This window comes from Acomys russatus, chromosome 16, assembly GCF_903995435.1.
Source record: "Acomys russatus chromosome 16, mAcoRus1.1, whole genome shotgun sequence".
Classification (NCBI taxonomy): Eukaryota; Metazoa; Chordata; class Mammalia; order Rodentia; family Muridae; genus Acomys; species Acomys russatus.
In genome coordinates, this window is record NC_067152.1 from 10,224,182 (window position 1) to 10,251,696 (window position 27,515).

Genomic DNA, 27,515 nt, shown 5'->3' on the forward strand with positions numbered 1-27,515 from the left:
GGAGGGCGCCACCACACTCATCCATAAATTTATTTTAAAATAATTACTTGATATACATATAATTTCAGCATTTAAAAATATTTATTTTATGTTTTATATGTATGATTGTTGTGTGTGCATGTAAGTGTACTGTGGTACGCACATGGTACCTACAGAGGCCAGAAGGACCCCTGGAACTGGAGTTAGAGACGGACAGGTACTGGGATGCAAACCTGCATCCTCTGGAGGAGCAGCACGTGCTCTTCACTGCTGACTCCTCTCCAGCTCCAGTTGCATTGTTCCTTAATGATCGAAGTAAACTTGCATGCTAATGAAATGAATAGTTTATTTTTACATAAAATTTACTTAGTTGAATATTTGATACTTCAGTTAACACTTTTCAGAATTAATGATTATATGTTATAGTTGTCAATGCTCACAGTGCTGTTTTCTCATAAGTACGTAGTACAAAAATGGCAGAAGTGTAATTAGGGCCACACCATTGTTGGGAATTCTGTCCTAATTCCAACTAAAATTCAGTGGATGATTTTGTTTGTTTGTTTTCAAGACAGGGTTTCTCTGTGTAGCTTGGATGTCCTGGGCTCACTTTGTAGACCAGGCTGGCCTTGAACTCACAGAGATCCGCCTACCTCTGCCTCTGCCTCCCTTAGTGCTAGGATTACAGATGCCCCACTTGAATGATTTCTTTTTTTTTTTTAAATACAACTCAGTGCCACAACTCAGAGCAGCAATTCTAAAAATCAGACATTCAAACACAGTACAGAGACACACTAATTTGATACTTTTGTGGTAAAGAACCATGTGGGAAACTATTAAAAGTTTTTGTTTTTCATAATTAGGCTCTGGTGTTTCAATAAGAACAGGAAGCTTTGTTCAATTCATATGAAACAGTAATATTTATCTCAGCCAAGTGCTTTGAGCAGTATTGTTGGCTGTGAAGGATGTGACCCCATGGCAGTGCAAAGTTCAGGTATTGTTTTCAGAACCAAAAGTGCAATGAGGTCACACAATACAATATGGTGAGCAGTGACTCATTACACACTTGATTTTGATTTCATTTCTGGTCATGGTGTGTCCAGAAACCCTTTTACTGTTTCCTAATTTTTCATGATCCTGTATTCAGCCACATGGTTCAAAATTTGTGTTCTAGAGTCAGTTTCACCTCACTTAGATGGATGTCCTATGGAGTACCCAAGACAAGATAAACATGGCAGACTTGTTACTTTCAATGTTAGTCTTGCTTAATGGTGATTAATGAAAGCGCAGAGCAGACTGACATGTTGGAATACAAAATAGAAATTGCTTGACTGTTTTAAGACAAACATAGGCTGACTTCTCCTGGATGTCTCTGCGATGTACCTCTTATGCCGTGGACATGTGTGTGCGGGCTAACGTGTTGTTAGGAAGTGCATGAGCGTTGGAGAATTGGAGAACTATATTCATCTGTGAAGAGAAAAGATGGCTAAGCTCACTGGCCCTTCCGTCAGACTGCTCCTCTTATTCTCCTTCAGGCATTTCAGCAAAATCCCACCTTCTATCTACTTCCTGTGACTCAGGGTAAAGTAGAGCAGCTACTGACACACAGGCACTCTTCTACTCCCCAGATCACACAGATGCTGGGTGTGTAAGCTAGGCGAGGCTGAGGTGGGGGGGCTGTCATTGGTTTGAGGTAGCCTGGGCTACAATAGCAAGTAACTGGCCATCCTCATCTACATATCCACACTGTCTCAAAAACAAACACAAACAAAACAAGGCATTGGGCCTGGAGAGCTCATTTCCCCCGGGTTGGTTCTTTTCTCATGTGCTGGCTCTGTTGATGTCGGCCGTGTGCTCTGGGCCAGTTAGTAGACAATTCATTGGCTTCTGTCCTTTTGGTGATTATTTTCTCCAATAAAATGATTCATTTCAAAATTGACTCCTAAGAAATATTGCCAGTAGCTAGGCTTGCATGGTCACTAGAGCACTGATTCACTTAATAAATACATATGAATGCTTACGATGCAGCAGGCTTTACTCCAGGTAGTAAGAGTAAAGTTGTAAGCAAGCCAGTTCTTACAAGCTTCTCCTCCAGTGGAGGGGAAAGAGGTGAGCTCCTGTGTAGGGGCAGCAATGCAGAGAACAGTGGGGCAGCATGCAGCTTCTCGTGTGAACTTGCTCTGTGCAACACACAGCTTCTGTCTGGCTTGTGAGTCCTATAGTGGGCTTTGAGGGGGACTTTTAAATTTTCTACCAGGGAGCTCCCAGCTTTCCCCTTTGAGGAAGCTGAGATGAGTCGATGTGTTCTCAGCAATCGGTTTGTTTCTTGACTGATGACGTGCTCACAGAAATCTTGTGTTTGACTGACTATGGCTTACGATGCTTCTCTGCATACCTTTGAAAGCTCTGTTTTCCACCCAGCAGCTGAAACCCATATGTTCCCCTCACAGGTTTCTTTGTGATGGAATCACTGTCTTGTTCTACATAGTTCTAGACTCCTGGGGAACAGAGCTATTGGCAAGCTGTATGGGTTGGAGCATTCCTTGGAGTCACTCCTCTTCGATGATTTCTAGAAAGCATTGCATCAAAGAGCCATATCTAGGCAGACATGTAGAAATGCTGAGCTTAAGGTCTGCTCCTGTGGCTAAGAAAATACCTTCGGGTACCTACCCAGCTTTATGGTTTTAGAAACAGGTGAACGTAGTCTGCATTGGCCACAAGAGGTCTAGCCTAGGCTAGCCACTAGTACTTTAAGTCAGCGGCCGTCTCTGTTAATATTCTTTGTTAAGCTGTTCTTTTCCTTAGAGCTGAGCAGACTTGTTTAATAGAATTTCCATCTTCAGTGTTGCTGAAGTTCTGTGTTGCTCTTTTATACTTTGAGGCCATTCAAGCTGAACTGACATTTGAGCGCATCTGGAGCTTACATGGGCCTTGCCTGCTTCTACTGCAGAGCTCATGCAGTGTGCCTAAGTCCGCTCAGCTTATACATTACAGTGGCCATCATGGGATCCCTGCTTTCTGTCCAGCTCCTGGATTAGTTCTACAGTGACCTATTACTGTGTAATCCAGCATTAATACCAGGGCTCTTATTAAACACTACTTTAGATGTGCTGGAATGGCCACTCTGTGACAATAGCCAAATGTTAGTTCTGTTTGTAGGACCACTTAATGGCAACACGTCCTGTGGTTTAAATTGGGGAGTGGGGAATTGCACTACACATTGGAAGTACCAGCTAAACACCTTTAGAAACGCCCTCAGTTTTCACCATTTGAAATATTCTTTTCCATAGCCATTTATGCTGGCTCATGTCTATGGTCCCAGGATGTAGGAGACTAAGGCCATTTTAGGATATATAGCAAGGCCCTATCTCAAAACAAAAACCATTCCCCTCCCCCTCTGAAGTTGACACCTCTCCTTCCTTCCCTCTTGTATTCTGATTTATTTGTCCTGTAGTTGATGTTATTTTCTTCATGGAGAAAAATTACCCTTAGTAAGACAATCCTGGAAATAACGGGGTATAAGATGTGAACAGTTGGAAGTGTTTAGACACTTCAGGCAGGGACATGCGTTCTTTTCACTCTTGGCTTCCAAAGTCACTGGATAACAGAAGCTTGACTTTTATAGATCCTACTGTGATTGATTTGATAAGTGTAAGCTCTCAGAATACTCCCTACTTGATAAATCTCATTCTAGCCATTGAACAGGAGATAAGTAATGTCTCGTTAGGACTGATGTGTAATAACTTTTTTGAGGATTTTTCTTGCTTGTCAGTGTGGTGGAGATAAGACCATGTATCGAGTTGCTTCCATCCTTGCTGATCTCTCTCTGCTAGTCACTCCCTCACCTAACATTTTGCTACCACCTTGCCATTTCTCTCTCTCTCTCTCTCTCTCTCTCTCTCTCTCTCTCTCCCTCTCGTTTCTGTCTCTCTCTTGATTTATTTATACAGTGGTCTGCCTGCATGACAGAAGAGGGCATCGGATCACATTATAGGTAGTTGTGAGCCACCATGTGGTTGCTGGGAATTGAACTCAGGACCTCTGGAAGAGCAGACAGTGCTCTTAACCTCTGAGCCAGCTCTCCAGCCCCCCTTACTATATTCTCAAAGAAGAGTATGACCTCCCTTGGAATCTTGAGGTCAAGAGGACAGATTCAAAATAAAGTCTGAATAAGCTACAATCTAGTTTTGCTAGTTAGGAAACATTGGGCTTGTTCTTTTCCTTTATGCTGGCTATAGCACAATTAAGTTAACCTTTGTAGTTCTGACTGTGTGTCTCATCCCTTGGGTTTTATGTGTGTCAGGTTCTAGATGAATTATGTGTTTTTGATTCTAGATGAATTGTTAGTAATATAAAACAGGAGCCTGAGGCTTGTTTTTCCTTTTTCTTTAACATTTTTAAATTTATTTGGTTTTGTGTGCATGGATATTTTGCCTGCATGTATGTCTGTACACCGTATGCATGCTTGGAAGAGTGTGCCAGATCCCCTAGGACTAGAGTTATAGACAGTTGTGAGCCACCATGTAGGTGCTGGGACTTGAACCCTTGTTCTCTGGAAGACCACTCAGTGCTCTTAACGAATGAGCCATCTCTGCAATCTCCAAGATTGTTTCCTCTGGGGCTTCAAGTAAAACTGGTCAGTAGTATGGGAAAATATTATGTTTAGATCTAATATTCTCATAATATTCAAAGATGAAAATAAAAATCTAAGGGGGCAGGGAAGAACTAAAATGGCTTAGGCATGGTGGTGCACATCTTTCCAGCACTTAGGAGGCAGAGGCAGGCAGGCCAGCCTAGTCTACAGAGTGAGTGAGATCCAAGCCAGCCAGAGGCCTCATAGTGAAACCCTACCTCAAAACAAGATCTATAAATTGGGTTCGTGTTAGTTTTGTCATCACTGATGTATCAAATACCTGTTTAGTCCATCATGGCAGGGAAAACACAGAGAGTTCATGGCAGCTGGAGTGTGTGGTAGGGGATCACACATCTTGATAGATTAGGAAGCAGAAAGCAGAACTGGAAATGGCTAGGTATAATCCTCAAGGCCTGCTCTAGCAGCCAGTGGTCTAGTTTCCAACCCTCTCAACACCACTAGCCAGGGTCTAAATGTGCAAACATATGAGTCCACGAGGGCCATTTCAGATCCAAACCACAGCAGGTTTTGGTTCCTTTAGCCTAAGTATCACCAACAGCTACCCCTTCTCTGTGTTTTCTGTTGAATATTTGGTAAAAACTATTACTTCTTTTTATATATATGTGTGTGTGTGTGTGTTTTTCCTTCTAAACGTATGCCCGTATGCCAACTAGTTTGATAAAAAAAAAAAATTCTAGCTTTCAGCCAGATGTGGTGGTGCACACCTTTAATCCCAGCACTTGGGAGGCAGAGGCAGGCAGCTCGCTGTGAGTTTCAGACCAGCCTGGTCTACAAAGCGAGTCCAGGACACCCAAGGCTACACAGAGAAACCCTGTCTTGAAAAACAAAACAAAAGTTTTATAAATAAATAAATAATTTCTAGCTTTCAAGCTTGGGTTGCAAACCTGACCAGAGAGGGGATTCTTTGGGGAATGGAGGGGCAAGCCTGTTAGACAGTCAAACCACATGAGCATTAGGACAGACAGGATGGTTTGGAGAGCCCCTTCTGGGGGTTTGCACTTGGCTTTCCTTTCCTTTCTTAGAAAGGGTTTCTCCTGCTCACATTCTGACCTCATATTTTATATAAAAGTCAGCTCTAAAATCATTTTTTAATAGGAGAATCTTGGCTGACTCCAAATAGTTCTCTACTGTAGTGTTTTCAACCCTGCCTGTATATACATTAGAATGAACTAGAGAAATTATTTCAAAATGCCCAGATAACACCTTAGAAAAGTCAGTCATTGTCTCTGAGGATGAGACTGGCAGTAGCCACTTTTAAAACCCATGCGCACACGCAGCTGGTTCATTCCATTTTGTACTAAGGTTGAAAGTCGTCATGGTTACAAGCACATAGCTAAGGTAGGTAATAGTACTATTTAGAAGTTTGATTGTTACTCTCAGAAACCACCAGGGTTTTTTGTTTTGTTTTGTTTTACCACCAGAGTTTTAAAAGGAAAATTAAAAGATGTTTGCAAGCTATGTTATTGCCTCTGCAAGCTTTTTTGTTCAACTTTAAAAAACAAAACACCTATCTGCTCTGTGATTCTGTCTAATTGACGCACTCCTTCCTGATCACACTTTAACGTGTGTCTTCAGCCTCTGTGATGAGAGACGACCCTTCCCCTTTGCGCTCTGTTTTGAATTCCATGTTACCATGCCTATGGTCTTTTCATCATTGCCCTCCAGGCCGAGGGAGGCTGTTCCTTCAGAATTCTCTCTTCTGTTAGTTATCTCCACGCGTTTGCATGCTGTTTTGATCTCCCGCCAGCTTGTAATGCCTGCCCTCATTAATCTGTGGTCCCTTCGTTGCTTGGCATCTTTTCATGCCTTGCATGCAGGAATGTTCTATATTTGTCTGAATAAAAAGTGCCCTGGTTCTCAGACATCATGCTGCAGATATGTGTCATTCTAGAATCAGGACAGGAGGTGTGCAGTTTCTTGGGTTGGCTTTGGCACTTTCAGCTACCCAACTCCACGGTTGCAGTGACCTTTATTTGGATAGGTATCTTTGAGAACCACATTCTAGAAATGTTGGCTTGGCTAAAGCGCTTGCTAGGATTAATTTTCTATCTTAAATGAAACAAAATTTTGTCATAGGGCTCACTGTTTCTGAGTATAAATTGAATTTTAGATTTTGGCAAATATATATATATATATATATATATATATATATATATATATATTTACATATATATATACATATATATTAGTTCATAAATCATTATTCCCAAATAATAAAGATGCAGCATAATTTTGTTTTTACTATCACCCAAACATGACTTCTAAATTATTACCACTAAATAAAAAGTAACGGAGGACTTACAGACTTTTGGTCTGTTTTTAGAGTAAGGAGGTTGTAGATACGGTGAGAGCTAGGGCGGAAACAAATACAGGACTGCAATATCACCCAACCAAGAAGTTTTAGCTTTCTTAATAGTACTGTGTGTGTGTGTGTGTGTGTGTGTGTGTGTGTGTGTGTGCGCGCGCCCACGCGCGCCCAGCTAAACAGCTCCAGTTTTCCTTCATTGTTCTTGTCATGGAAGATAAGACTACCTTCAGGGTGAGCTAGCTGTGTTATAAAGCTGTCAGGGAAAGAAAGACGACTAAGAGCCTGCAGAACTGTTTTCCTGTCAGCTAACCAATTAGTCTAATTCTCTACTTTGCCTCCCTTAAACTGTGAGCTCCAAATAAATCACAGCCTCTCTCCTTAGAGGTGCTGTCTGTGGGAGGCATGGAGCGATGCACACCTGTCTTTCTGTACCAACTGTTTTCCTCAAGGAGTGCGCTCACCTGAAAACTGTTGATGTTCCACCGGTAACTTCTGAAACTTTAAGTTGCAGCTTAACACTCGTTTGGGTCTTATCATCTCAGCAAGGCAGCCAGCCGGTGTTGTAGGTTGAAGCATTTTTAGTCTTCCTTTGATTTTTCTCCCCCGCCTTAAATTTCTTTGTAAAAGAAATATAATGGTGCTTGGGCATAGAGCTTCTTAGAGTATATAAACACTAAATCTTGTTCGGATTTGTGACAATGAATTGGTGTAGAAAAATTGGATCTGAAGTATCCCTATGATGTACCAGCTCCATTTTCCAAGTTTTTGCTGACCTCGCACGCCCTTTCACTAGCACTGCTTGGTCCCCCTGAACATGGTTCTTGGCGATCTAGAATCCCTTAGGCTTTGGGAGACAAGTCAAATGGCATGTATTTCCAATGACTTGGTAGAGCAATTGACAGAATCTATGTGGGCATCTAGTATTAGCTAAATGAACTCTACCTCTCTCTCCTCTCTCTCCTTTCTCTCTTTCAGCTTGGCAGTGACCTTGGCGGGGGCATTGGAGGAAGTCCGGCAGTAAGTGCCATCTGTTTTTTTCACCATGGGAAGCTCTGCCCTGTTTGACGCTTTCCTTCATACACATTATCAGAGCCGCAGCTGCTCTCCAGCACTGCACGCCATAAGCTCAGTAGCAGTTTATGAGGGTAGAGAGTACAGGGTCATTAGAAAGCTTGGGGTCACATACCACGTGTGTTCTAGGGACATCTTCAGGGATTGATGCTATGGTGCCTATAGAGATCTGTGTGCTTCTGACATTAAAGAGCTGAAGGAAATGGAACCTCCCATCTTGACGACAGAATGCCTTTATGCCCTGGTCTCCAGAAAGAACTTGAGAGAGTTTGCTGGACTGGTGGAGACGCTTTCCTCACAGTTGAGTTCCTATGGGTGTGAATATCATCTCCCTCAGGAGAGCTTCCTGATAGATATTAACACCCAAAGAACTAGGCATGGCCAAACCCAAGTGGACATGGAACTGTTTAAGTTGGATGCCTCTCCCTCGGTCTATAGACACAAACTCTTCTTTTGTTAGGGTACCTGTAGGCCTTTTGCACAGAATCGTGGAAGCTAAAATTGGAAACAAACAAGACAAAATCTTGATCAGTGTGTTCTTGCATCCTACCTGTGTCTTGACGAAGCTTCTAAAGCATGTGTATGTTTAACAGTTGTGAAAAATCGAGATAATATGCCGATTTGATTCTTACGAGTTCTGTAACTTCAGTGTTTTCCAATTGATTTTGCATCACTGTTAAAGCAACATTGTAAGGACAATTAATCTATTCTTTCTCATCTCTTTCCCCTTTCTCCCCAAAGGTAGGACAGTCCTTCATCCCGTCATCAGTGCCCGCAACCTTCGCTCCTTCACCTACTCCTGCTGTGGTCAGCAGCGGTCTGAACGACCTGTTTGAGCTCTCCACCGGGATAGGCATGGCACCTGGCGGATACGTGGCTCCTAAGGCGGTGAGTAGTTAGCTGAGCAATGCTTTCTCAGTGGACAAAACCCAGATTACTTCTAACAAGTGTTACTTCCACTAACACAGAGGTATAGCTCTTGTCCTGGGGGACCTATGAGGAAGACACAAGGGGGCTGCAAGCTCAGCCATAGGGAGCACTGTTTGCACCCTCCTTAAACATTTGGACTTAAAATTGGACCTATTAAATACTTGATATTTATTGTCTTGAGCCTCATGTTTAGAGACATCTGATTTGTCAGCATTAAAGTACATCTAATAAAAACCTGGTACATCATTTTATAGTACACTGGCAAGAGACACACACAGTAGAGAAAAGTGGCTTTTTGGTTTTTTGTTGTTGTTGTTAAACTTCTGTTCATTTCCCCTTCTTCATTGGGACCATATAAGGATTCTAGAGCACAGTCTTTCAATTTTGATTTTCATAGGTTTCGTATACCTCTTTTTTTGTAGCCTGTGCTCAAACTCATGGTCTTTTGCACCAGCCTCCTTGGTGCTAGAATTAGAGCAGTGTGCTACTGTTCTATACAGAGAGTGATCTGTGATAGCCATGCTTGTGGTTTCAAATGCGTGAACTCATTAAGTATGGAGCAGGCAGAAGTGAAAGAACAGATAGGAGCAGCAGACAGCAAAGATCATCAGGTCAGGCACTTAATAACGCAGTAGAAACAACTGGAGTAAAGCTGGGCGTGGTGGCGCATGCCTGTAATCCCAGCACTTGGGAGGCAGAGGCAGATGGATATCTGAGTTTGAGGCCAGCCTAGTCTACAGAGTGAGACTAGGACAGCCAAGGAAGGCTACACAGAGAAACCCTGTCTTGAAAAACCAAAACCCAAAACAAATACAATCCCAAAGAAAAGACAAGACAGAAACAACCGGAGTAGCCCAATTGGGAGAGCAGGTGCTTACAACAGTGGACTCGACCGCAACCCTGAGACTGGACTTCCTGACTGAGAGAGCTCCAGGCAAGCAGAGGGTTTTCTCTGGATGAGTTTCTGGCTTCTGGTTCTCAAAGCAGGTACTTCTGTTCCATGGGAGAGACAATAGCAACCTCTGTTGGAAACAGTTTACCTCCTGTCTGTTCTCAAAGATGCAGTGTTTAAACTACCCTTAGATGGTTGCTGTTCTTTTCCTGTTAGAGAGGTAGGAGGTCAGGCTGACCTAGGGCAGGGAGTTTTGGGGGACACTTAAGATAGAAATGCTTGAGTCTGAGACACAGCTGCCCTCACTCCCAGAGTCCGCTTTTTACAAGCACAACATATGCCAACCTATTAGTGTCATTCTGCCAGCTCCAGCCACGGTGTCCAGCTTCAGTGCTCCTCTTTAGAGCTCTTACTTAGCTGTGTCTTAGGACCCAGCCCGTCGCAGACTTGTTTGACGTCATTCAGATATGGCTTTAAGATAGAAAGCTCTGTGAGTGACATTTCATTTACTAAGCTCTTGAGAGGGGTTCAGATGAGCCAGCCGATCTGAGCGTAGGCTTGTCTTTCTGAGGACCAGCATCTCATTTCTTTCTTTCCCCGTCTAGCTCTTCACGAGAGACCCTGCTGTAGGAGTGTGCACTGGCTGTCTACTGTTAACTGTCTTTGTATGCTCTCAAAACAGAAAGGAAAGACTGGGCGCACAGCTGCCTGTCGTGTCCTTTGAAAATGCCATCATCATCACATTCTCTTGAATGGCTGTAGTCACTAGATTGATAAATCACAGTTTGTTAATTATTCTCCTGTTGATACAGTGTTTATGTTATTGCTTGGTGCTTCCCTCATCCTTTGTTGTGATGCTGCAGAGGACATCTTTGTATGTCCTGGTGTGTTTTGTAAGGATGTCTGTAGAGTATCATTGGAATTGGCATCATTGTTTCACATCTTAAAGCAGACATTACCAAGCTGCCCTCTGAAAAGCTGGTGTCAGATTGTTCCAACAAACCACAAAGAGTACCAAGCCTCCCATATTCTACCTCACGCCAGGTATTGCTGGGTGTTTTGGGTTTTGTTTGTTTGTTTGTTTGTTTCGTTTGTTTTGTTTGACCCTCTCATAAATGAAAAACAACATCTTGTTTATATTTTTTTTCTTTTCAGTGTGACTGGGTTAAATTATTATTATTTACTACCCATAAACTCTTTAGCTAGGGGTCATAACAGCTCATAAGCTTGATTTTTGTTTTTCCCTTAAGTATTATGAATCAGGAATATCCTATGATATTCTGAGGCCATGGATACATAATCAATTATATATAGAAAAAGCATTCAGATTATTTAAATAGCATTTGAGGTATTTTACTATCTGTCAGAAATGGAATAGATATAAATATAAATATATGTCCTTGCACTTCATAGGGGGCTGATATGTTGGAAATGTCTTGAAAGATTACAGACATTCTTTTCTCATTAGTAGATTTGACCTCTTTAAATCATTTTTTTTAGGCCAAATAGAAATATGGTACTCATCAGAATGCTCACTTGTATAAGTTTTTGACAGCAGTACTTAAAATGTAATATGACCAAGTTGAACAGAAGATAGGGGGAAAAAGCCAGTTGTGCATAGACTTTTATTTTAAATTAGTTCTAAAATAATTGAGCATGATCTCAAAATTCAAAAAATACTGCTTTATTCAGAGCCTTTCACAACACAGACTTAGGATTTGTTGTATAAAAATCACCATAATTTCCTGAGGAGTTGAATTTCCCATTATATGTTGGGAAAGAGTAGCACCAAGGTAAATCTGTCCTGGGCTTTGTGCTGTGTTTCATCAGGTCTGGCTACCTGCAGTAAAGGCTAAAGGCTTGGAGATCTCAGGGACGTTCACTCACCGCCAAGGGCACATCTACATGGAAATGAACTTTACCAACAAAGCTCTGCAGCACATGACAGACTTTGCCATCCAGTTCAACAAGAACAGGTAAGAAGCAACATCCTGGGTTTGGTGCTGAGCAGTCACATGGCCTGTTCTGAATAAAGGAATGTTCCATTCAGCAGGAGTAAAGGCTCAGCCGGCAAGTCCTGAGTATAGAGTAAGCTTTGTTCAAGTGTGAGCTTCGGCTCTGGAGAACAAGGGCAAAGTTAGAGGTTTGAGCTACAATGAAGTCTCCTAAAGTCCTGGGCTAGATTTCCAGCAAAACACACACACACACACACACACACACACACACACACACACACACACACACAGTGGGCAGCGGGAAGAGGAGAGAGAGAAGCCCAATGTTTTTTGTTATTGTTCTTGTTTAGTGTTTTAGAGACAGGATTTCTCTGTGTGGCCTTGGCTGGCTTCAAACTCAGAGAGCTGCCTGCCTCTGCCTTCTGAGTGCTGGGATTAAAGGCCCGCGCCACCTCACCCGGCTTTGTGTCAGTCAGAAGTTACGGCCTATAGCCAGTGTTAGAGCAGGCCAGCTGAGCACACCATTTCCTTCCATTTAGTTGTCTTGACAGTTCTTTCACTGTGATAAGATCCACGGAAACTTGGACTGTGTGGATCCTGCCTCTTGACTAACGTCTGGGTGTTCTTCCCCGTCTCTAGCTTCGGTGTCATCCCAAGCACTCCCTTGGCCATACATACTCCACTGATGCCAAACCAGAGCATTGATGTCTCTCTGCCTCTCAACACCTTGGGCCCAGTCATGAAGATGGAGCCTCTGAATAACTTGCAGGTCAGAGTGTACTGCACTTGGAGAGCGTTTGCTACTATACTGCTTACTTTTCTTATGGGTAGAGTGGTGCATCTGTAGCAGCTTGTTTCCATTGCTGTAACACAGCACCCATGTAAAGAGCTGTGTTGGCTTACAGTTTGGAGTGTGTGCGCATGTGCCAACACTTACCACCCTAGTGAGGGCACTTGCCTTCCTTGTATCATATGTAGAATTGTGGTAGATGACATGTGACAAGAGAACTGTCACAGTGGCAACATTGGGAACCAAGGAGAGGCAGAGGCAGTGACTTTTTTTCCCCCTTAAATAAAAACTTACTCTTTTAGCCAGGTGGTGGTGGCTCCTGCCTTTAATCACAGGACTCAGGAGGCTGAGGCAGGCAGATCTCTGTGAGTTTCAGGCTAGCTTAGTTTACAGAGTTCTAGGATAGCCAAGGCTAAACAGAGAGAAAATTGTCTTGAAAAACAAACCAAAAAAAAAAAAAAAAAAAAAAAAAAAACCCTAACCAAAACCAAAACAAAAAACCCTGTATTCTTCCAAAACCTAGACAGGCTTTCACAAGAACTACTGTAATGACTTGGAAGGGCTAACGTTCCTGGTGACCTCAGCACTTCCCGCTAGGCCATTCCCCCATCTCAACTCGGCACTTCCCGCTAGGCCATTCCCCCATCTCAACTCATCATGTTGAGGATCCATTCGCCTTCCCAATACACAAAACCTCTACGAAAAACTTCTTTTCTTGTGGTAAATTTGGTAGCAAAATAGTTTGAAATAACTCTGTGATGAGTTTTTATTTTGTTTTCACAGAAAACAAAACAAAAACAAGCTGTGCAGTTACTTATTCAGTAGACCTTCTAAAGCTTGTTTGTTTATTGAGATGGTCTCATTTAACCAACTCAGCATCTCCCCATGTAATTGAGAATAACTGAACTTCTTATCCTCCAAGCTGTACCTCCTCTGTGTGTAGGATTCTCGGTGTGTACTGCCATGCCTGGCTTAAGACTTGCAGCTGAAGAAACTGCACGTGCTTTAACAGAGGACCTGCGGTCAGTTCTCAGCACCCACGTGGCAGCTCACAGCTGTCTGTAACTCTAGTTCCAGGGCACCCAACACCCTCTTCTGGCTTCTCTAGGCACTGCACACACATGTTACACATACATACACATATGCAGGCAGATACTTATACACATAAGGTAAAAGTAATACAATCTTATTTTTTAAAAAGACTCCAACTGAAAAGAAAATATGTTGATAATGAGCTCCTATTTGATCAAAACATGAAAATAAGAAAAGGAAGAGGACTGGAGAGATGGCTCTGCAGTTAAGAGCACTGGCTGCTCATCCAAAGGTCCTGAGTTCAATTCCCAGCAATCACATGGTGGTTCACACCCACCATAAAGGAATCTGATGCCCTCTTCTATCTGATGCTCTCTTCTGTTAAGCAGGCATACATGCAATAGAATTTTTTTTTTAAAGATTTATTTATTTATTATGTATACACTGCTCTGCCTGCTTGTACCCCTGCAGGCCAGAAGAAGGCATCAGATCTCATTATAGATGGTTATGAGCCACCATGTGGTTGCTGGGAATTGAACTCAGGACCTCTGGAAGAGCAGTCAGTGCTCTTAAACTTAACCACTGAACCATCTCTCCAGGGCCCTAGTAGAGTTTTTATATACATAAATAAATCTTTTTTTTTTTAAATAAAAAAGATGAGGTAAGACTTAGCAGAGGACTGTTACTTCTTGCCTAGAAATTGAAATGATAGACTAATTTGAATGAGACTGTGAAATATATTTAACATAGTGAAATAAAAATATTAACCATGCCCTTTCCAGTCCAGACAGATGGGTCACATTGCTTGGGGTTCTAGAAATACCAATGTGAGACATGACTACTGTTGATAAAACAACAAGGTACTATGTTGAACTTAGAACTAAACATTCTCCAGTACTTTAAATACCACCACAAGTTCACGGACTACCTTGCTGCCACAGTGGCTAATTGCTGCTTTTCTTAGCACCGAGTAAGAATTTTTTAGAGTAGACAAGTGAGTCAGAATATAACTTGGCTGAGACTAGAAGAAGAAAACTAAGGTGACTCTGTAGATAGAATTGGCTGTTGCTATGAGGAAAGTACCGTGTTCAGGAGTGTTCTCAGCTCACAGTCTTCAAGTAACTAACCCAGATATGCATCTGTTCTCTTCTCCTAGAGGCTAGCCTCCCATTGGCTCATTCAGCCCCAAGCATGACGACTAGAGCAGCCAGCACACACGCATGAATGCTTGCCTTCAGAAGTAGGAAGGATATTTGGGTCATGGAAACTAGGACAAGTTCCCAAGCCTTAAAAGAAAGCAAAGGGTTGTTAGCTCACTTTCCTGCTTGCACTTCTAATTGACTGACTCCCACATAGGAACCCTCCTAAAGAAGGTGGGTCCTAATCGAAATCCCTCCCTTGACGGTTTCGATTCAATATTGGGACTAACTTACTTTTCACACACCTGCTGTTGTAAAAAGCAGTCTGTAGGGGCCGGAGAGATGGTATTTCTCAGTGGAAAAGATACACAGAACCTTAAAAGGAGGAAAGCTGTCACCCCTCTGAACACTGACTTACTGTCTGCTGGGAGAAGGAAGCAAGTAAGAGGCTGAGGCGAGGGAGGCTTGCAGAGTTAAGCTTCCATTCTGCTCTTGTCCCGGTGTGAACAAGAAGAGTGGACACTTAACCTAGTGAGATTAGACCAAGAGCTTAAACCAAATACAAAGCTATCACTAAAGCTTTTCATTAAAGTTGTTGTAGTGTAGGGGCTGGAGAAAGAGCTCAGAGGTTAAAGAGCACTGCCTGCTCTTCCGAAGGTCCTGAGTTCAATTCCCAGCAACCACATGATGGCTCATAAGCATCTACACTGAGATCTGGTTCCCTCTTCTGGCATGCAGGCGTACATGAAGGTGAAACACTGTATACTTAAATAAGTGAATCTTTTTTTTAAATTGTTATAGTATGGAATACTGTAAGTTAAAAAGATAGCATCTCTTCATGTGTGTTTGTGCGTATGTGCATACTTGTGTGCATGTGGACATAGAGGCCAGTGCTTGGCATCCATCCACCTTATCTTTTGAGACAGGATCTCAGCCAGCATTTGTTGATCTCGCTGGTCGGCTTGTCTGAGGAACTCCAGGTGTCTCCCTTCATTGCTTCAAAGTGCTGGGGTTACAGACACATTCCTCCATAACTGGCTTTTTTCTGTGACTGCTAAGGATCAGACTCCGATACTCACACACAGGCACTTTACCCATCAGCCTACTGTTCCTGTGTGTGTGTGAGGAGCAGAGGTCAGCCCTTGGTGTCATTCCCCAGGAGCCCACCTTGGTTTAGAGACACAGTCTCTCTTTGGCCTGGAGTTCACCAAGCAGGCTAAGCTAGGTGACCAGTAGCCCTAGGGCTCTGCTTGACACCCCACTGCTAGTATTAAAAGCGTTTCCTCCATTCTTGTTTTTGTTTTAATGGGCTCTGGCCCCCATGCTTACACAGGAAGCACTTTACTGACTGAGCTCTCTCCCCAGCCCGTTACCTCTTAAAATACCAAGCAGATTATGCCCCAGATGCAGGAATGAAAACTCTACTAGAGATTTGAACCTACAGTGATTTACTGCCATTCCAGTACTGATTAGAAAAGCTTTTGTGAGGCTGTGTCGCTCAGTGGCAGAGCTTGCCTGCTGTGTATAAGGATTTAGGGTTTGACACACACACACACACACACACACACACACACACACACACACACACACACACACACACACACACACACACAAACCAGGTTATAAATCCAGCTCATAAATAGCATACAGAGTAAAATTTGTCCCACTGTGGAATTCTTTTGAGTTTATTTATATCAGATAGCAATAGTCCTAAAAAAGGAAAAAATTATCCCATTTAAATAAAACAAAAGCCTTAACAAGAGTCTAAATAAATTTTCTCTAAATGTGTTTAATTGACTCCAATGTCAATGGCTTTTTATTTCACATGTATTAGTTGCTTAGAAACATTTTCTCTATATACTCCACCGGCAAGTAACAGCTTCTTCAAGTCAGAGCCTGCAGAGACAATGGAGTTATGACATGCCCAGGAGTTCCCATGGCTGCGAACTTTTCCACTGTGCTGTAGCTGAGAATATTGATAGCGTATTCTGCCAGGGTACTTTTTACCAGGGTTATATAAGTACAGCTTACAGAATCACCTGAGGTTGGGCATGGAGTCTGTAACCCAGCACTGGTGAGGCTTAGGCAAGAGGATTGCAGCCACTGTAAGACTAGCCTGGGCTGTGCAGTGAGCTTCAGATTCACTTGGACAAAATGTTAGAATCTGTCTCTTAAGAACAAGAAACTAACAGTGCAGGAAAGACTCAGACCCCAGCCTTCTCTCCACAACATGAGCCCCAGTTCTCCTCCTCCACAAAAGCAGCCTCATTTGCCTCTTCTAGTCAGTTCTTTTGCTGTTTGCCTCTAAGTGAAGCGTGCTTTATTGGAAAGTCTGTATTTTTGATGCCTCTCCCTCCATTGTGGTCATTATCTCCGTGTTTGCTTCCACACCTCCACTTTCCTGGTAAAGTTACCTTCAAATGTTCCTAGTCAGCGATTGTTACTATAATGTATAGTCATGCTGAGCCATATAATGTGGAATTTTTCTCCATAAAACATGTTGTAAATAAATAGTTACTTTAATGTTAATTTAATGTTCTTAAGCACAATTCAGCCCAAAGTTTTATTGCATTTATATTCTCCAAAGTAGCCTGTCAGTTCTCCTTTCTTGATGTCTTTTCTGAAGTTTTAACCTACTCCACTGCAGACTACTAAGCTGTCACCCTGACATCCTGCAGCACCGCCCTCCTCTCCTACACATGTTCTCTCTAGTTGAGTTTTCTTTTCTTGTTTTTTTCTTTCATTTTGATATGTGTTCAACTTCCAGCAACTTCCTGAGACTAGGGAAATAAATTTTAGGAGACACCATCTTTTTTAATATGTCTCGGTGTTTTGCCTGCATGCATATCTGTGTACCGTGCATGTGTCATGCTTAACACAGGCCAGAAGAGGGTGTGGATATACTGAAGTTTCAGACAGTTAGGAATCACTTTATGGTGCTGGGAACTGAACCCAGGACCTCCAGCCAGTGCTCTTAACCTAGATTTTCACCTGTGTTTTTTTATACTTCTCCTTTCTTGTCTTTACACTTCACACATTTGTATAGATCTTGGGTTAGGAATCATTTTCTCCCTACTCTGAAGCTCTTACAGTCCTTCATCCTTCTGTGCCCTGTATCTCATCAATGAGAGCTCTTAGACTCCCCATCCTCCCCCCCCCCCCCCCCCCCCCCCCCCGCCTGCTCCATTATTCTAAAGCAAAGGTTCACTTCCTCCCTGAGCAGTTTGTCATGTATTTCCAAAACAAAAGATTCTTTTCTTAGAAAGAGCCACAAGAGAGTAATAGGGTGGGGAAGGTGGCTCACTGGGTGACGTGCTGGCTGTCCGAGCATGAGGACCTGGGTGTGGCAGCACGTGCCTGTAACTCCAGCGACAGGTGGACACAGGAGGCTCCAGTGGCATGCTGGCAAGCCAGTGTAGCCAGTCAGTGAGAGATTTGTCTTAAAAAATAAGTTGGAGTCAGGCATAGTGATGTGAGCCTTTAGTCCCAGCACCCGGGAAGCAGAAGGAGGCGGAGTTCAAGGCCAGCCTCGTTTACATAGATAGTTCCACGGCAGCCAGGACTATGTAGTGAGAGACCCTGTCTCAAAAGAAAAGTTGGAAAACATAGTTCCTTTCTTGTTGCTGTGACAAAATACACTGACAAGAGCAACTTACAAGGAAGAGTCTGCTTTGGCTTACAGTTCCTGAGGGAGCTGGCATCATGGCAGGAAAGATAGAACAGGCACGGGGAAGAGCAGGCAGTGAGGAACGACACTAGGTACAGCTTCAAGGTTCACTCCTAGTCAGCCACTTCTTCCAGCAAGGCCCCCTCTCCTAAAGGTTCCACAACTTCCTCCAACTGACCTAGCAGCTGGGAATATTTCATATCAAACTACAAATGACCACGATTAAGGAGGACACACAACACCGATATCCGTGCACACAGTGAACTACAACAGTTACCCTCATATCTTAAAAACACTACCGAGAATGCCTTGCAGCCAAGGACCTATTAATATGCACTTTTATAATTTGTCTTAGTACCCTAACAGTTTTGTTTTTCTGGTTCTCCGGTCACACCCAGAGCCTTGTGCATACTTGGTAGCCATTCTAGCTACATCCACGGCCCCTTGTTTAGTGTTGTTGTTGTTGTTTAAATTGCTAAAATGCACATATTGTAAAGGGTCATTGCTGATTCCTTAAGCCTCTTTGCCATGTTGTTTGTTGTGTTTGGGGTGGTTAAACTGAAGGACTGACGCCATGCTAAGGCAGTGCTGTGTGACGGAGCTACAGCCCAACCCTCTTTAGTTGTACTGTTTAATATACTAGCTGTTAGCCTCCACGTGGTTATAGAAACTAAAATCAATTAAAATTATGCAAACATTTCAGTTCCTCTACACTGGGTTGGGTAGCATAGAAGGCTTCTCTGGAGCCTCTCTCCCCTTCCGTCTTTTGTCATGTACTTACCTGACTTGGAGCCCGTGGAGCTTCTGGAGTCTGTGAGTTGATGTTTCTCAAGTGTGGGCAAGTTCTATTCTTAGTCTTTACTGTCTTCCCCTGCCCTGTCACGTCTCTTCTCTCCTAGACCTCTTATCAAACTCTTTGAAATCACATCTCAGGCCATTGAGGCTGTTGGTGCAGGGAGAGCTTGGTTTTGTTTTTCTGTTCTGAAAATCAGACAATGTCTATGGAATTTTTTTTTTTTTAACCATATCCTTTTTCTTGAACTACCTGAGTCCTTGTTAAAAGTCTTTAACTATTTTGAATATACTATGAAGGCTCGGCCAGCCATTTGAAAGCTGGGAACTTGGGCGAGGCTAAATTTAAAGTGAGTCTTAGCATTCAGTCTGTGTAAGGTCACTAACCCTCCCAGCCCTCAGCTGCTCTGTCTCTCTGAAGGAATTCATCTTCTGTTTTACACAGAGGCTAGGGCCTACTGTCTACCAGTATGGAAAAGAAATGGGAATCTAGGCCTATTGATGGCATCTTAACCCTTTGTTTATGTTTGTTTTGAGACAGAGTTTCTCTGTATAGTCCTGGCTGTCCTGGAACTCACTCTGTAATCCAGGCTGGCCTTGAACTCAGAGATCCACCTGCCTCTGCCTCCCAAGTGCTGGGATTAACGGCGTGCGCCACCACGGCCATAGCCCACCGCTATGCAAGCCCCGAGTGCTGCAAATCCTCCGAAGCATTTGAGAATCCTATGGTGTTTTTGACAATCTGTGGTTTCTCTGTGAAGCGTTTTTGTTCTTATGTTCTCCTTCCTTTATGGGTTTCTGGTGGTAAATGTTTTGTTCAGGCTGGCTTCTACGGAGTAGCTGAAGATGACCTTGAACATCTGAGTTTACAGGTTTAGGCTACCACTTCCTGCCTGTAGTGCTGAGAATTGGACCCAGGGTTTGGTGAACGCAAGGCAGGCGCTCTTTCCACTCAGCCATATCCTCAGCCTTAAATGTGATTTCTGTTTCTGTCTTTGCTTCGAAGATGGACAACACCTTCTTAAAAATTGTTTTTGAGACAGCAAGATGGTTCAGCCAGTAAAGGTACTTGAAGCCTTAAGACAAACCTAAGTTGGAGCCCTGGAACCCACGTAATGGAGAGAGAGAACAAACTCCTGCGAGTGTCCTCTGATCTCTGTACATACAGTGTGGACACTTGTGTAAATATTCACATACACATGAAGACAGATAAGGAATTGTAATTTTTTTAAAGTTTTTTTTTTCCTTTTAGATAGACTCACCTTCCAGATGAATCTGTGGCTAAAGAATTTGTCCCCTCTGTTTCTTATCTTTTTATCTGTTGTCTCTTAATCCTAAGTAAACTGTGCATAAAAGACTGACATGTTGATTGGGGGAAAGAAATAGGTGTGTGTCTCTTGATTCTTTTTCTTTGTATATCTGTTCTAAAATAAGGCTGTATTCATTACTTGTGATGAGGGAAGAAAGTGTTGAAGACACCAGCTACAAAGAACAACACCACGCCTAATCCTTGTCCTTCAGACCTTTATCAGCCAGAAGGGGTTTTTTGTTTACTGTATTGCCCTAAGGAAATTCTGTCTCTTGTCACTCCTACTTTGTAGTCCTAGCTTGTGAGACAGTCAGTTACAGATGGTGCCTGTCCCTGGTATTTCTTGTCTCGCGTATGTCCATTTGCACTCAGAAAGTCTGCAGCTGTAGCTCTTGTACCAGAAAAACTAGTGAGTGCTTCCAAGCAGAAGACCTTTGCAGCAGCTCCCCGTGGATGAAGCAGGCCTGCCTGGCATTGGCAGACTTTGCTTGACTGATGCACAGTGCAAACACGTTCAGGGTTAAAGCCTCTTTGCCTTTTCAGGATCCACAGTTGGGGACTCCATGTAGCCTTTATGGGTGCTGCTTGTTCTGTATACTGGGCCTGTGGGGATGGTTAGCACAGGTGTAGTACATATGTACATACGTGCCAGTCAGATAAATAGATCCAATGCCATAAACACTTAAACAGTCCTAAAATCATGTAAGGAAATAGGGTATTAATTCTGAAAAATTAAAGATACTTTGCTAACCAAAAATACAATTTCTGTGGCTATTTTAATACATTTTCCCCATCACATCAGGACTGTACCTTGTTCTTCCGTTTCAGCAAAGAAATCTGTTATCTTGAATCTTAGATATTTCTTTTTTACTAGACTGCACTTGATGACACTTACCTTTTTTGACAGGATAACTGAGATTCAGGTTGAAGACTGAATTCAGTGCTAGAACACCTTCCTGGTGTACGTTAGACTCGGGGGTTGATTCCTAGCATCCACACTCACTTCCCTCAGATGACAAACAGGATTCTCCTGAGCAGTTCCTTCTGTTTTCTCTAGCCAGTACCTCACTACTAGATTGTCCTAAGAACATGTCTGAAGTTAGGGTTTCTATTGTTATAAAACATCATGATTTAAAGCAACTTGAGGAGGTAAGGGTTTATTTCAGCCTACAATTCCACAGCACAGTCCATCACTAGAGCTGGTGGAGAGCCATAGAGGAGTGGTGCTGATTGGCTTGTTCCTCATGGCTTGCTTCGCCTGCTTTCTTATAGCAACCCTGGACCACCAGCATTGAGGTGGCACCACCCATGGTGAGCTAGGACTTTCCATATCAGCTACCAATCAAGAAAATGCAGCACAGGCTTGCTTGTCCATAAGCCAGTCTGGTGGAAGCATTTTCTCAACTGAGTTTCCTTTTTCTAAAATGACTCTAGCTGTGTTGAGTTGACATAAAACTAACTAGTACAGGGAAGGGTTATTTCAGCTCACAGTTCCACAGTGTGTCATTGAAAGATGTCAAGGCAGAACCCGGAAGTGGGACCTAGAACAGAAGCCATAGAAGAAGGTGGCTTACTGGCTTGTTCCTTCATGACATGCTTAGCCTGCTTTCCTCCCCACGTCGCCCCCCGCCCCCCTTCCCAAGACAGAGACTCACCATATAGCTCTGGCTATCTTGGAACTCCCTAGAAGACCAAGCAGCCTTAAGTTCATAAAGCTCCTTTTGCACTCTGCCTCCCGAGTGCTGGGGTTAAAGGTGTGTACCACCACCTCTGACCTATTAGCCTGATTTCTTATATATGCCAGGACCGCCTGCCCAGGGGTGGCACAACCCACAGTGAGCTGGGTTCTCCCACTTCAATCACTAATTAAGAAAATAAATGCCCCACTGCCTGCCCTGTCCTACAAAGTCATGTTCTTAATTGTGGTTCTGCCTTCCCAGTTATGTCTAGATTTCTGTCCAATTGTCAGAAACCAAGCAGCACACCTGTTAACAGCAGCTGCCCCATCTGAATGACTGACTGCATGTGAGCCATAGCAAATAATGCTATATTCTCATGAGCCCAGGTGCTCTGCTAGATTAGAAATCTGCTGGCAGTGTCAGGAGACAGTTGTTGCTGAACACAGCTCAGTTTTCAGGACACCCAAGCTCATGCCATCTGGAGGGCCCTGTAAGTGCCGTTCTTCAGGGGGAAAGGCCTGTGCTAAGACCTCGAGCAAAGGATAAGGACTTAAAAACTAAATAAAAAAGAAAAAAATATATATGTATTAGTAGTAAAAAGTAACCTATAGACTTTTGTTTATTAAAATCATCCCATCAAAAAATAAAAAATAAAATAAAATCACCCCATCTATCATAATTATGAGTGAATGATAGAAAATGAAATTTAGTTTAATCTTTTAGTTTGTTGCATGGTTGGAAATAGCTTTAACTATATGGTCTTTATGCATGTAGAGAACTTTGAATTTTCAGTACAAAACACCTAACCCAGCTGGGCATGGTGGTGCACTCCTTTAATCCTAGCACTCAGGAGGCAGAGGCAGGTGGATCACTGTGAGTTCGAGGCCAGCCTGGTCTACAAAGTGAGTTCCCAGACAGCCAGGGCTACACGGAGAAACCCTGTCTTAGAAATCAGCTAACCCCTTTCTAGTCCCTCTGTTCTCATTGTCTTAAAAACTCTTTACACAAAGCTTTAGTGTACGTAGTACCTTCAAGTTCAAGAGAACTCTGGAATCGACCTGAGCTGGACTGATGTCTATTTTAGAGTCAGAGTCGCATTCACATTTGTATTTACTTGTACTGTTCTCTCTCCCCCCCGAGTGTGTGTCTGTCTGTCTGTCTGTCTGTGTGTTTTATTTTGTTTTGTTTTCGAGACAGGGTCTCTCTTTGTAGCCTTGGCTGTCCTGGACTTGCTTTGTAGACCAGGCTGGCCTCGAACTTGCAGCGATCCACCTGCCTCTGCCTCCTGAGTGCTGGGATTAAAGGTGTGTGCCACCACCGCCCAGCTACTTGTACTGTTCTCTTATGTTTTGCTCTACCATTGTGTTTTTATAAGATAAGATTTTTTTGTTACTTTTCAAATGGATAGGTTATGCAGGCTTCATAATATGAAATTCATTACATATTGAAATAAAACTTGACGATGTGGGATATAGCCTACTGGTGTAACTCCTTATCATGTTTGAGGCCTGGGGTTGAATTCCCACTACCTAAAACAAAAGAAAAAGAAGACAAAACGTGCACGTGCATGTAGCGGCACTAAGGAGATGCTTAGGAAAGCACTATGAAGATGCATGTGTGAAGACTGTACAGTCTTGGGGCTTAGGCTGCATCTCAGGGGCAGAGCTCTTGTCTGATATGCACAAGACCCTCTGCTCCATCAGCGAGAGTATACAATCTTACAGAGGGAGGGGTAGCTTTTATTCTTTTCTGTTTCAAAGGCTGTCTGTTTTTTTTGGTAGAATTCACACTTGGGGTTTGAGTATCTGCAGGAATACTGTCAGTGTTTGTTATCCTAAACTGCTCTGCTCTGTCTTGTAAATTTTTATAAGAAAGATAGTTATTTGAAATAAGATGTCTTCCTTAGCATCTCTGTAGGTACCAACTGTGGATTTCACAGAATACGTTGCCCAGTCTGGCCTTGAGCTCACAGTCCTGCCTGAGTGTCCTGAGAAGCTAGGATTGCAGGTGTACACCATAACACCTGGCTTCGTTGCCTCTCTTGTTCCATTTAAGGAAAGCCTGATTTAAGGGAAAGTGTTGATAAAGTTAGTTGTCAGTCTTACTATTTTAAGAAGAAAATCCAGTTAGAAGTAGGGTTTGCTGGTGAATATCACTAGACACTAATATAGTTTGGAAACTAAGAAAAGTTTTGGAACATTTTGGAAAGGTTTATGAATGAACGGTGGTCGTTGGTTTAGTAGCAGCCTTGGTTTCCAGGAACCATTCAAAGAATTGGAGGGTAACTACCCAGAATCTATTGCTTTCACTGACAGCGTCTGCCCATCTATATGTGACCTACTTCCATATGGACGACCTAGAGATAGATAGCATCTGCGCTCAGTGACCTGTCCTTCCATCCAGCATCTCAACAGCCATGTGTCTTCCTTTTTTCCACATTACGTTGGATTACACACCAGGTAGTTCACAGGCACAGCTGTGACACTAGTTGATTTCCATTAACTTGCAGCCAGTGACGTTTTTATGCTGCTATGAGGGCTTCTATAGCATACTAGTCTATGATGTGGCATGCTACGATCTCAGAACTTGGTACAGTGTATATTAAATGTGTTTTAAAGGGTCTTTTTACATTATTTGTTCAATGCATATATGTGTGATGTGGAGGTCTCTGCGACCTCCATGGCCAGCAAAGTAACACTCTGTGGGAAGCAAGAAGGCAGTTCAGTTCAACATGACTTAGCATGGTTCAAACTTCTGGAGTCTGACCCTGAGTGGTTTATTTTAGGCATATTTAAGCCCAGCACAATTTGGTGAAAACTCTGCTGGTGATAAATAACTCAGTCCCTTGTGCACAGTAAAGTATACCTATATCTTGAGATACAAGGTATGCTAAATAAAGATCAGATGGGACTATCTCAAAACTACATGGGACATTTTCCATAAAGCTAGGCTCCATAGATTGACTGAGAAAAACAAGCTTATGATAAGGGTTGAGGGAGGGTCCAGTATGGTCACACAGATAGCACAAAGGTCACCAGGCTATTAGCCTTGTCAACTCTCAGCCTTTGGGAGGATTACAGGTTATGCATCCTCCCTTTGAAGGGACAATCGTGTGTATTTAGCATTCCTGGTTCCCCTAGTGCTAATCTGTGATCTCCTGCAGGATGAGTGTGCACATGGAGGGGTCTGAAAACAAATTTGCACACATTGGTTATCACTTTTTACCATGTGAGTCCTGGAGATTTGACTCAGGTTGTATAGAGCTGGTGCCCTTACTCACTGAGCCATCTGCTAACCTCTGTCTTAAAGGTTAACAGCAGCTGTAGCTTGCCCAGAGTGCATAAAGCTGCTGGGTTCAGTTCCTTGAGCCTCAGAAAATAAGGAAAGTTTAACAATAAGCTTTTGTAGCAGGCAGTTCCTCCCTCCACGCCTGAGTATTAATGCTAGGACATTTCAGAGGTGACAGCTGCAGTCTTCCCAGTCCTGGCAGGGTATGTAAATCTGTCATGGAAAGGGAAGAGTGATGCCTGTGGGTGGGTGGCTTGGTTTGTTGGTTGAATAGGATTTGCAGAACTGCCTAAGGTAAGAGTTGACATTTGGAGAGATGGCTCAGTGGTTAAGAGCACTTGGTGTTCTTGCAGAGGACCCGGCACCCACATGGAGGCTCACAATAGTCCGTAACCCCCAGTTCCAGGGAATCTGATGCCTACTTTTGGCTTCCCTGGGCACCACGTACCCAAGGGGTGTACATATATGCATGCAGGCAAAGCACTCATATTCATAGAATAAAAATATAATCTTTTGAAGGTCAGCATATGGAGAACTGACCTGTGTCTGGATGAAAGGCCTTTGAAATTATTGGTGGCTATTTTTAGCATCTGATACTGTATAAAGGAATGTACTAATGACTAGAGGAAGGGAAGGTAACGGTTTTGGTGACAGTGTCTGGAGAGCCACTGGCTTGCTCAGGGCAGTAGTGTTACTGGCTAGTCATCCTTTAGCAGAAAGAGGTCACATATACACTCTGAGCTTCTGGTTTATTTTCCTTTCATAGAGTGGGTTTGCTTTTGTTTTTTGTTCTTTGTTGTTGTTTTAATCAGGACAGTGGGGCTGGGTATATAACTCAGCCTGGAGCACCACAGGGGTGGGAGGAGCTACTTGGAGCCAGAGCAGAGCCATTCTTTTCCCTTGTCCTGAAGTTCCTGGTAGGGCATGCAGCTCACAGGAATGAGCCTGCTCCGATGATGGCCGATGATGAATGATAAACGTTGCTTGGCTGTGGCTGTAGTTAAACCGCAAACCCTTTCCTTTAAGCTCACAGTCCCAGCCTGAAAGAATGTGCATTCATAATTGTCTAAGCTGAGAGGCTGACAGTTCCACATGTGTCCTAACCGTGTCCTCCTCTCCCCTTACCTCATTGACCGCATTTGCTCCTCCGCCTCTTTGTCTGCTGTAGGGCGGCCAGTAGGTCCACTGCTACCCTGAAGCCTTTAAACTGGCCGTTCTCTTGTCTGGAGTGTGCCCTCTCCCAATTTCTAGCTGCACAGCTTACTTACTTCATTCAGGCCTTTGCTAAAATAGATTCTTTGAAGTCAGGGCTCACTCCTCCCTCCCCCAGTCCCTGTCAGCCGTGTTTTCCTCCTATGCTGCTTATCACATTTTAAATACATGGTTTTCACTCTCACCTCCTTCCCCACTCTGACTAGAGCAAACCATTGAAGAGCAGCAGTTACTGCCCCCTCCACGCACATTCGTAATCACTCAGTTCCTAGAACACTGCCAAACAACACAGTAGGGGAGTAGTAAATATTTGGTGTCAGGTGAGCCTTCTTTTCCATTTAGAAACGCCACGTTCCTCCAGTCCTTGAATGTTGCCCAGCAAGACCAACTCTTCATGTTAGCAGGGAGTCCCTCACTGGAGGCCCTGCCTGCTGTTCCTCTGTCACTCATTTTCTAGGTGGGGCTGACCCTAAGCTGAAATTTTGCCTCAGATCAACAGTCAGATTCCTTTCTATGGGGGTGGGGGTGGGGACAGGGAAGGAACTGTTGCTTTAAGACACATTACTGCATCCCAAAATTGAGGATGAAGAGACAAATAGGACATCTTGTTCTATTTATGTCACAGACCTATGCCCATAATTCCTCAGAACAAAATCAAACTGCCAGCCCTAAATTATTCAACTGTGTCATAAAGCCCAGGGTATTTCCAGGGTAAATTTGGAAGCTCAAGCTCAGAATAAATGAAAAAGTTCAGGGATTCTCTCTAAGTGCCTTGGGGAAACCAAAACCATTAAGATACATACCTAATAGGAAGTACAGCT

General features: G+C 43.2%; 1 protein-coding gene across 3 annotated transcripts in view; it reads left to right on the plus strand.

Moving 5' to 3' along the window:
• Ap2b1 (adaptor related protein complex 2 subunit beta 1) overlaps positions 1-27,515 on the plus strand; it is a 109,376-nt gene that overhangs the window by 59,979 nt on the left and 21,882 nt on the right. For 2 of the 3 annotated variants that reach the window (XM_051158143.1, XM_051158144.1), the window contains exons 15-18: positions 7,914-7,955; positions 8,751-8,897; positions 11,662-11,807; positions 12,426-12,555. In XM_051158143.1, the coding sequence (XP_051014100.1) occupies positions 7,914-7,955; positions 8,751-8,897; positions 11,662-11,807; positions 12,426-12,555 (465 nt within the window). The remainder of the gene's footprint in view (positions 1-7,913; positions 7,956-8,750; positions 8,898-11,661; positions 11,808-12,425; positions 12,556-27,515) is intronic. The other variant, XM_051158145.1, reaches the window with a different exon arrangement.